Source organism: Chroicocephalus ridibundus, chromosome 6 (assembly GCF_963924245.1).
Source record: "Chroicocephalus ridibundus chromosome 6, bChrRid1.1, whole genome shotgun sequence".
Lineage (NCBI taxonomy): Eukaryota > Metazoa > Chordata > Aves > Charadriiformes > Laridae > Chroicocephalus > Chroicocephalus ridibundus.
In genome coordinates, this window is record NC_086289.1 from 2,898,284 (window position 1) to 2,909,771 (window position 11,488).

Sequence of the window (11,488 nt, forward strand, 5' to 3'; positions counted from 1 at the left end):
GCAAAATATCTAGAATTGTAGCAAAAGCCCTTCTGACTTCAAACTGAGAACATGCAGTATCTCTGACACATTTCCAGATAGTGGGGAATGTTACCACAACTGCCACTCAGTGGCTTCAAGAAAACCATTAACAGAAACAGTGGGACTCAGTTCAAAATTAAGACAGCTAAATTTATAGCCTGGAAGGCAACGTCTGTAAGTGAATTGTATGTCTAACCTCCCACCGCAGTCAGCCGAGCTCTGTCTGGTACGTCCAATGTATCGATGGCTTTTCCAAACCTGTGCCGAGATGTGCCCTTCGGAGATGCCCCGTGGCTGTGGGTTGAGGACCATGCTGAGAAAGAACGACCAAACACCGCAGATGGGCACGAGCATGAAGACCCTGGCATGGGAAAGGAGCTCCATTAAGCAGGCTTCTACCAAAATATTTCATTATTCCAGGTCTTTGTTTACTGTAAAAAATATTCTAAAACAGCACTGTAGAGGATTATCAATGAAACCGTTAGTGAAGAAGAGCAAATACCGCTAAACGACAAAGACCTTCCCTATGGTGGTCATTTTCACTTGTACGTATTCCCCCTTTCCCCCTGTGTTTTGAATCAAGTTGAGATTCATTTGTTCTTTTCATTTGCTTTACAATTTTTACTTGAAATCTAAGTAAACAAAACTCTGCAACATTTATAACCATCATCTATTTGATAGTATACTTTCTGTTAAGAAAAAAAAAAAAAAAGAAAAGTGTTTGCGGGACTGAAATCACTCCAGAATAATGCTCGCTCCTGTATTTACATTTCTCTGATTAACAATAAATTTGCACACGCATCCTTGTAGACGCTGGGTTCATCCAAGTGTCACGCTACTAATTACAATGCTAATGAAGACACAAAGCCAACCGCAGTGGCCTGGGCTCCTCGTGGAGCTCCCAGCTCCAGCATTTGGCTGTGGGTTTGAAATGCCAGCGATGCTACGGTCCCCAAATTGAGATAACGGTGGGCTAAAAGAGACAGTAGGCACAAACCACAAAAAATCAATGAGGATGCTTTTTGGGAAGAAAAATCTATTAGTGCACATAGCTGCTGTGAGGTGCTCAAGGGTTGCCATAGAGATTCAGTGGATTCATTCGACCGACTGTAAGAAGAGAACACAAAATACTCTTACTGTTAATACGCTGAACGTCTGATCCAAAGCCCATTGAAGATGCTCAGTAGCTTTCTGTTGACTTCAATGAGTTGTGGATGTCTTGAGAGCGGCACTTGATAGCTCATTTCTTACCGCGTTGAGCCCTTTTATGTCCTCTGAAAGGTTCATACTGAAGACTTTGAGAAGATAGGTCTCAGTTGATCACGCTTTTAAGATATGCTTAATTTTAAGCATAATCAAGCCAATGACTTCAAATCCAGTAGGGTATTAGAAGAAAAAGTCTTTCTATCACCACAAAGGCAGAAAAATTCCCCCATGGCTCTAAAACCGATTACTGGAGTGAATTCTGATGTATCATTTTTTCAGTCAACACGCCACGTTCTCCGTTTAGCTGGGCCCACTAACCATCGCATGTCAGGGTAGGACAATGAGCTCAGCTTGTTTTCTTAAAAAAATGTGATGCCATACTGTTTCACTATTAAAAATAAATTTAAATATAGTAAAACATTCTGTCAGACTAATAAAAACCATATCTTTGACTTTTTTTTTTTATCTTTTTCCAAACTCTTTAAAGGTTTAAGCAGACAGCTCATCAATGACATATTGCATAAACGCTTCACTGTTAGAAGTAATTTTTCATGATGAATCTTTAAAGTGCCAGAATATCTGATAAGTTAAATTTTGATTTTCTTTATATGACAAATGCTTAATAGTTGTCTTAGAGTCTTTCTGCACTATGATTTTTATCTGTACTTTATTACGGTAATAATAACATCTAATATACTCTCTCATATCTGTCTTGTTCTTTCTTAAGGTCAAAATTCTATCCAGAGCTAAAAGCAGCAAGAGGCTTCTTTTCTTCCTTTCAGTATTTCAAGGCAATAAATTACCATCTACAGGCAAATAATAGCAAATTAGGAAATCTAAACGTGAGAGAGATATATATATACTTTAATATATGCTTGGTAATCAGAAACCCAAGTGTTGGTATGTCATTATAACACCTAATTTTCAGTCTTGCAAGTAAATTAGATGCTATTACATCAGGCCATTTAATTGCCTTTCTTGCCAATAATCTGTGAAGAAGAAAAAAAAATGTTAATTCCTCCTCCTGTCTTCAGGCACATTTCGCTCGTTCATGTTTTATTGGATTTGTTCGTTTTATTTTCACCTAGTGGTGAATCTTAGCTGCCACGGCTCACTTTTAGGGAGCAGAGGAGCAGCAGGCAAGGTGCGATAACGTGCATGGCCCTTTGCAAGGTGCCCTTCTAGGGGTGGGGATGGGGATGGCGATGGGGATGGGATGGAGATGGGGATGGGGATGGGGATGGCAATGGGGATGGCGATGGGGATGGGATGGAGATGGTGATGGGGATGGGGATGGCCATGGGGATGGCGATGGAGATGGCGATGGAGATGGGGATGGCAATGGGGATGGCGATGGAGATGGGATGGAGATGGGGATGGGGATGCAGCACAGGCTGCTGCAGCTGCAGGGCAGTGGCAGCCCCATGCCAGGGCTCAGGACAGGCTGGCTGCTGGAAATAGTGACTGCTATGGCCGAAGATGGCTCTCCCAGCCCAAAGACAATGACCCATCAGTGGATACTTACATCCAAAGCCTCCAAAGGTAGGTACAAGTTAGTCCAAAGTAGGCTAAAAAATCCCTACGGATTCAGGGTTTCTGCATGTCCTTTAAACAGGTTTGAATGTGTTTTACCAAAGGATGCATGATCAAAAAAGAAGAAAATACACAATATTTACACAGCACTAGCTGAAGATTGAATAAACTATAGCAGCTGCACTTTCAAAGCGCAGGTGTAGAGGATGCCTCTCACTCAGCCACATCAGGGAACGAGCACTGCACCCTTTTCTTTGGCAGCAGCTGGAGTAATGGACAACGCAGCTGAAAACAGCTCGTAAACCTGGGAATTGTCTTGGCTATGAAATCCACAGGTCTCCCTGGAGGCTGGAAGATGAACATGGCCATTAAGGTGCTCAGTGCCCTGAAGGTGATGCTGGAGGTCCTGATGACGGGGCCGCAGAGCTCGTGCCTTTCTGCCAGCCCCAGGACGCTGCCACAGCTGCAGAGACCATCCCTCTCTGCCCCAACACCTCCAAATCGCTTCCCAAAACCATCGGTCACGACACTGCTTATGCAAGATGGCTTGATGAAGATAGCTCCGTATTTTTCAGATGGAGAAATTGAGTAGAAATGAAGTGACTTATCTAAGGTCACAGACTGAGTTACTGGCAAAGACCAAGACAGGTCGAGGCATTGCCAGCTTCCCAACTTGCTCCTCAATCCCTTAAAAAAGCATTACCCTTCCCACCCTCTAAACTTGTTTATCCTTTCTCCTAGGTTAGCCAAGAAAAATAGTAAAGAAAGTCAACAAAATATCTTTTCACAGAGTAATGAACCCCTGTTCACCAGAAAGGAACATAATTCACTGCAGCACATTAATTATGCTGTAGGCCAGCATTCCCACAGCCGTTCCTATTGACCTCTTTGTACTGAAAAAAGACGTTTTATGTCATGTTTCCAGTTTCTGTCAGCATAAAAATTAATGTGCTCAGCAACGGCACTCTTAGATCCTTATTTTCTGACAGAGATCACCGAGGTTACTCTCTGTTCTTTCCAAAATAAAGCCACCTTTAAAGTTCAGAAAAGAGTTTAGCACTTCATGTCGAAGGCAGCATAAGCGCTGTGAGTTTTCAGTGGGTGGTGATGGCGAGATCAGGCCACCAGTGACAGAACTACTTCTGTAAGTCAGCTGGATAATGTACATTTTCCAGGCTTGCTGGGTGTAATTTAGGTGAGCGCAAGACTTATGGCTCTCGGCGGCCTCCTCATACCACCTTTTTTGTATATGCAGATCCCTCAAGGTGGAGTGGTTTGTCAGGGAATGACTAAATCATAAATAATGGGCTTTTTCCTGTAGCCAAGAAGCTGTTTTTCTTGCAGCCCATACTTCCAAAAAAAGGGGACGGAGGTCTGTGCAAGCAGGATGCCAGCTCTCCGTCCCTCCTGAACATACCCTGCTCAAAGGCAGTTGCCAAATCACTAAATGACTTGGTTATATACCTGCACAATAAAAGAAAAGAGGCTGATTTTCAAAGCTACGTGATAACTCCGTTGGCTTACACACAACCTTGTTTATCATAGCTTACCAAGGCAGAAGCGTATTTGGTTATGCAGAACCAAAGTTAACTACAATGGATGCCAAAGCCCAAGACAAAGATAAATCTGGACTTTTTTCGGGTTTTTTACTTCCCTGAAAAATAAGCTGGGTGGTGGTATGAGCTGTAAGGATCAGGCCAGAGCCACTCCAGGTGACTGCACTGCGACAAAACACCTCCGCCTCCCCGAATACGGATGCGCGCAGATGCAGAGTAAGCACGTTATGCCTGCACAAGGGCATAATTAAATCCACGTTACTTTTTTCCCTGAAGTATTGTTGGGCCCTGCGCTCAGGAACTGCGTTTAGCAGGTCGGTACCTCTTGGCAGCACTTCGCACTTGCCCAGGAGTCACGGGCCAGGAGTCACTGCGAGACCTTCAGTTTTACGGGGCCAAGGGCATTAAAATGCCGCTTCTTGGGCAGAGCTGGAGAGTGTTTGAGTTGGGAAAACCGCATTGGCAGGACATCTGCCACGGCTGAAATCACAGCAGCCAAGAACGAGCCCGGGCGAATGCCCTGCTGCAGTGAAGCTCCTGCGTGCCACCGCGTCTGCTGGGCTGGGCTCCCTCCACCCGGACATTACGCGAGTCAGCATGCATGAGAATAACAATTATCTAACATTTTCCTTATACATTTTTAAAGGTCTCTGGGTGTCACCTGACTAAGAGCTGCAAGAGCTAACCAACCTAGACACCAACAGTACCCCAAAGGAACGTTAGGTGTTCCAGCAGCTTTAAAAAATACGATGCTTTAAACATTTTAGCGTGGACAAACACAGCCGGGATTGTGTTTGGTCTCCTGGAACCAGCCAGAAATTAGCCCACGGCAGACCAGAAACCCAGTATCACACCTACACGGCTCCGAGCTCGAGTCTCTTTTCTCCATGGGCATCATAGCGGCGATGGTGCCACCCCACCTTATTCCGGGTTCAACAGTGATCTCCCGGGTTATGACATTGAACAGGGAAATATTAGAAAGCATCCATATACTGATTTATTATTATCTTAGCTTTGACTTGAACACGCATTTGCATGGACACTTCAAACCGACGTTACAGCTTGTTACACTGCGTTTGGAGGAAACAGCCACAAGGTAAAATTCACACGTGTCACTCACAGGACGACCTTTCCCACACACCACATGCACCTATTTTCAGACCAAAAGACTTTTCTTTTTTTTTTTTTTTTTTTTTTTTTTAACAGGATATTAAAAAAAATCATGGTTAATTACTGCGCCACAGCTGTAGCAGACGAGCAGAAACCGCGCTTGGCACATTTCATCAGATGTGTGTTGCCTACGTAAGTCAATTAATTGAGGCAAAGGGAGCCGCGCTGATACCCTGCCTTAGAGTGATTTCCCAGGACTCTTCTGGAAATGAGATGACACGTCTCAAGAGATTATTTCCTGCCGAAGTCATTTTAAATAACTATATTAAAAAGAAACTAGAAGTTACAAGTCGGGCCTGATTCTGTCTTTCGCCAGTGGCCCTTCGTACCTTTGGAAATCTGAAATTAGTACTTTAAATCTCCATTAGTATTGCCAGAGCGGTTGGCTTCGGGTAAATGTGATTTGGGACAGGAAAATATGCCTTGCCTTGCCGCTCCGGCAGAGGAGGGATGTCAGGAATAACACCGTCAGCCCTCCCGACAGACTGCGCGCACTCACCTATTCACAGCACAGGGCTAATTTTGTATTAATCAAGAGCAGGCTGATTAAATCCGCAGCTTTACAAAGAAGGGGGATTAACCAAATGAAAACATTCATTTCAACACAAAACTTTGTGATTCTGTAACTTTGGGAACAAAGCCCTTTCAGCAATCCCATCTGCTCCCACTTGGCTCGTGCTCTTTGAAATAAACATCTGTTTACATGATGAAGACACGGGTACGTTTGTTGGTTTTATCATAGAAAAGCATTAAAACGATTTTTAAGCGCAAAGTTAAACATAAGCGCAAAGTTAAACATCAGGTGCTAAAATCGGGACGGTGGTTTTGAACACTTGCTTATGACTTTGCTCTTCGAAAGGAAGTTTTTTTAATTCCTGACCCAACACCGTTGCGGAAGGACCTTTTATTGAAAGGCATCTCCAGGTAAGGCTTTAAAAAAGCCAGTTCTTCATTCCTGCCCACCTTGGCTAAGCAGTTATTCAGCAGGACGAGGCAGTAATCAGATTTTCCATACAGCTGGCAATTCAAATAAAAAGGCTTGCTGCTCTGAAGATAAAAAAAAAAATAAAAAAAAGAAAAAGAGAAAAAGAGAGAGACAAAAAAAGGTAAAATTATGGATTTGTGTATTTGCCAGGACTTGTTCAGTATAAAAAGCACACCAGAAACACAAAAACAATTTATGCTTAGACTGACAAGGATGAACTGCTATTTGCTAAGGATTCATCACTTTCAACATCAGATATTTTTTGTAGCTTTCTAGAAAACACAACTGGGGTAATTACTGGTATAAAATACTGATACCGTTACAATTCTGTTTAAGGTATGAAATGAATTGTTTTCCGTGATGTTGACCAGTGGTGACATGTAACACAGCTTCCCCAGAGTAGCATGCACGTTTATTGCTGGAAAAGGAGATTTTCTCAGCTAACTATGAAACAGCGTCTTGTCGTCACTGGTGTGAAGTCGTGTAGTTTAAATGACAGGCAAGAGAAAATGAAAATACCTGTAAAGCAGAAATGTGGGGGAGGAACCTTTCCAGTAGTTATGACTAGTTATGGTAGTAGTTAGGTCTACATTGAATGAGGACAAAATAGCACTGGGAATTTAAAAAAGTCTGGATTAAAATCCAGATAGGTTTATATACAAGTTCCTTTTACCTGCACTTTACAGTGCAGAGATGTAAACCACACAAAAAAGTTCTAGGAATTTAAGTTGCATTTAAATTAACATTGAATTTAAAAGGGAACGTCTCCTGGCATGTCTCCAGCTGTTCCGTGCAGCGTTCATCCTATCATGGTTTACCAGCTTGCTGATTATCTGTCTAAAAGAAATACTTCATCTAAAAGAAATACTACAGCTAAAAGAAATACCAGCATTTCTAAAGCTCTCTGTACTGCATCCTTGCTTGGGACATGGGTGCACGCAGAGCCACGGGGTTAACGTCTGCCTTCGCTGGAATTGATGGAAAAACTGCCATTAGCTTCACTGGGATTAGTTTTAAGTCAGTCTGCTATTACTTTTATTAATACTGTTTAATACTTCGCATTTTTTTCCTGTTCTGTGCCTATAAAAGGAAGATTAATGATCCTTTCTGCGAGCAAGAGCGTGCACCGAGCCTGAAGGGCCGGGCACGCAGCTCACCGGCCACACAGCGGCTTCTGCCGCCGGCTGGGATTTTTCCCCGGACTGAAGTTTCTCCCTTCCAAGAAGAAATGCTTTCTGCAAGAAACACCGGCACGGAGAAAGTCCCCTTTGGGTTTTTAGCTGCTGTTCTGCCAACCTATACAGGGACTCACACTACTGTATAAATGACTGCTATTTCGACATGCAGGATACTCATTTCTACGGAATAATTAAACTCATTTTACCCATTGTATCATTGCCATACAGAGAGACATTAAGAAACGTGGCTCGGCAGATCGAGATGTGTCTAAACGACCCGTGATCCGAACTGAAAGATGATTCAGCACTTACAGAAGTAAAAGACACAGAGGAGGCGGGCGATGGATAGATTGAGGCTAACGGGAACCTCACAGCCACAAAATAAACAGCTGCACGAGCGGCCACCGCTTCTGCTAGCAACAGATCCCCTTAACGAAATCCTAACGATGCAAAACGCGGCAGAGGAAACAGAGAAATCTGAACCATGGCCTCAAGAGCTGATTTTACAGCAATAAAGATGCGGGGCATCTATCGAAGACGTTGTCCACAGCAGGAAGATTGAACACCCTGAGCAATAAAATATCTCACTCCACCTCGGCAAACTCCGAAATGGCGCGTGCATAGTTTGACCAGCGATTTGTCATGGTAACCTGGCCGAGATCAGCACCTGGAAGGGCATTAGCATTATTTAAGTAACCTGGTCACTTTGGTTTTATAGGCTGTGCTACCTTCTTCCACAGTTCAGTCAAATTTGTATTCCTGATTCTATGCAAGAATTTTCCATAACTTTATATGAGAATTCCTCCTTTACCTACCCACTAACAGTGACATATAAACCGACTACTTTATAAACTACCTAGCAATAAGTGAAATTAATATGTATATCTTATTGTACCTGTTTGATACAGACAGGGAATTTAGATGAAATGGAGAGACTGATGTTTTTCTCCCTTCCATACAGTATTTCAACTTCAGCAAAAGCTCCCCACACTCTACATTAAATATGCAATAGATTTCTCACATGATTATTTTAGAGGCTTGCATATTTTACTAGTAACAAAAGCAAAAAATTGAGCTATACTCCAGGAAAATGAGATAATAATACTTAACCAATAGGTTTAATGCAAGAAACTTCTTTCATTTTATAAAAAAAACAATGACGACGAAGAAACAAGCAACCAAAAAAAATTAATTTAAATAAAAAGGTTATTTAAAAGAAATGAAGCATCTGATCTTCAAGTAAGCGGGGAGCATGACTTACCATGGAAGGGACAACTGGGTAACCCGAGCACACAAATGTCATTGAGATCCAAAGAAAGAAAACAAAGTTTAACCTGCGTAGGCTTCAAAGAAAAACGGAGATCAGTTAAAATTTAAAACAAAATCAAGCATAACCACATGCAATACACAGAAACACACAAACAGCATATTTTCTCCGTACACAAAGCAATCTGCGGTGTCTTTACCTGATCATTTTTTGCTCAGGAGTGCATCTGTAAGTACACGCAGTTATACTACCAAATTCCTCACATATCCTTTCAGTTCTTTCTTAGATGACCATTTTATACCAGAGTTCAGGAGTGAAAATGTCACCAAAGCTGATTTTATTATGACTAATTGGTCCTTGTTTGGCCTTTTCTTCTTGTTAAATGGGAAAATGGCAAGAACACGCATTCAGCTGCCATTACGGAACCACCAATTGATTTCGTTTAAAGTGCTCCGTTAAAATGTCTCTCAAGTGGGTTTACTGTTAAGTCTGTATCATCATAGCAAATATGGTCAAAGGTCTAAAGATTTCAAAAATACATTTCAAGAATTCTTTAACACTTCCGATATACCGCATTAAGACTCTGTATAGCTGGCTACAGGGGAAAAACAGTAAAAGTGCACTTTAAGTAGAAAGTTCCTCAAAGAATCTTATTATCCTCAGAGCAGCCACAATACATAGAAAAATACATAACAATACATATAGTTTTTTACTTTTTTTTCTCCTCTTTTTTTTTTTTCCGTGCTTAGTTTTTAATGCACCCAATTTTTAAGTGTTTTTCTTGAAACTTAAGCTCTTTGGACGCTAATTTCTTCTCTTGCATGCAAATATATCTTAGCCTATGTTAAGTTGATTCAATCAAATCTTCTTTAAGATTAATAAATTCTGTTAATCTCCATCAACGTAGCAAATGTTTAATGTCTAAGAGCATCATTTGTTACTGCAACAAATGTAATTGTGCTACATTTAATTGACTTGTGGTTTGTTTATACAGAGTACTGTAGAGTCCCACAAAGACTGTGAATGTCAGGCTGCACAGACAAGGGAATGCTGAAAAAACATTAAATTGGATTTTTTTTCTTAGAATGAAAACGCTAAGGATCTTTTTTTGACAGTCACCCAGCGTTAGACGCGCACATCAGTGACTCAGCAGCCTCAAATGTTGCATTTCCTTCGGTGTTTACACTGAAAAATCAACGTACAGGGGCTCCAGAAGGGAGCTCTGTGTGAGTCTTTGGGGAGACCTGAGCTGCTATAAATTACGGCAACTCTAACTGGAACATTCCGTCTCCTGGTGTAGATGCATTTAACTCCGGAAGGTAGAAAGCAGCAAGGCCTTCAGGTAAGGCCAGAAGAAATACAGTGGCACGTATGGCCTTTAACACTTTTTATAGAGAAATCCATAATTTGATCTCAGTTTGTGATTGAACATTTTTTCATCCTCACTGTACGTGCCGGTGCTGATCATGTCAGCCGTTGATACTTAAAAAGTACGTGTTTGTAGTTGCTGGTAGAGTACTTCAGGGTTCTCCAGGACCAACACGACTACAGAAATGTAAGATGAAATTAGCCTCATTTAAACACCGCAGTAAGCAATCCATTTATAAAAACCGTCAAGAGAACATTTGACTATTTGCATATTCAGTATGTGTCCTCCTATTCAGAGAGAAAATCCTTTTGTTTGAATTGAACATCCCGTTCCGACTCGTACAGGACCTCCAACTCCAACCGATAAGCGGATTAGCCCGTGTTTCTGCCGCAATGAAAAGCACGCTGGGTTGGATTCTGCTTGAGCATACTTTAGCGTCAGCTTTCATTGTATCTGCATTTGGTTTAACTCCATTTTAATACAAAATTAACCTTCACACAACGTTATTTGTGGAAGATGAGGGACAAGAAAAGCCTCATGATTAAAGTTCAGGATTTCCAGGTTCAACGTGGAGTCTAGTGACTCTCTGGGCAACCTTTGCTGCATTATTGACAAGTTTTTGAAATCATGGGTCGTTTGAGTCCCTGGTGACCTCCCATTGTGCCTGGTCAGTACTTCTGATGCTTACCGCTACCACATCCCTTTGAAACAGTGGATTTGGTCGCATTTCTAGCTCATAAGCTTTGGACATGAGAGGAGCCTCGAGTCTTTCTCTGTAGGCACCTTCAGCATGAGCAGGTGGTGAGAGGACAACCAAGCCAGGCCACCAAGCAGCTCCCAGGGGACACCAAGGAGATGGCCATTCCAGATAGGAGGAGGCTTTGCGGAACTTGGAGCAAAGCAGCAGATGACAGAAGCTTCAAACAATGTAGGAAGACAGCTCTCGGGTGACTTCCTAAGGAAGGACAAGAGGATGATCAAATACGCTCGTTAAGGTTGTTTCACACAACAGGTGGGAAGGGGAAAGAGGCTCACAGGGCAGTAAGTCTCCCAAGGACTTTGCAAACCAAATCACATCTGGTCTAAACACTAGGAAGAAAATAACGGTTAACCTGAGGGTTTGCGTGTATTTCATTCACGCTCGTATTACAAATGCTCGCAGTCAGGTCTTTCTTAGCAAAATTCTTTAGCCTGCTTTCCGTT

At 42.1% G+C, this 11,488-nt stretch overlaps 1 protein-coding gene across 1 annotated transcript; it reads right to left on the reverse strand.

Moving 5' to 3' along the window:
• Positions 1-6,323: 6,323 nt before the first annotated feature.
• Positions 6,324-9,148, reverse strand: NPS (neuropeptide S). Its single transcript, XM_063337427.1, has 3 exons — positions 9,116-9,148; positions 8,911-8,992; positions 6,324-6,533 (listed from the first exon to the last, which is right to left on the reverse strand). Exons 1-3 carry the CDS (start codon positions 9,121-9,123, stop codon positions 6,324-6,326), a joined length of 300 nt encoding a protein of 99 aa, XP_063193497.1. The 5' UTR covers positions 9,124-9,148.
• Between the last annotated feature and the right edge of the window lie 2,340 nt (positions 9,149-11,488).

Coding starts and splice junctions, on each gene's coding strand:
- NPS (XM_063337427.1), bottom strand. Junction 6,534..8,910: donor ACCCAGTTGTCCCTTCCATG/GTAAGTCATGCT, acceptor TTTTATCTTCAG/AGCAGCAAGCCTTTTTATTT.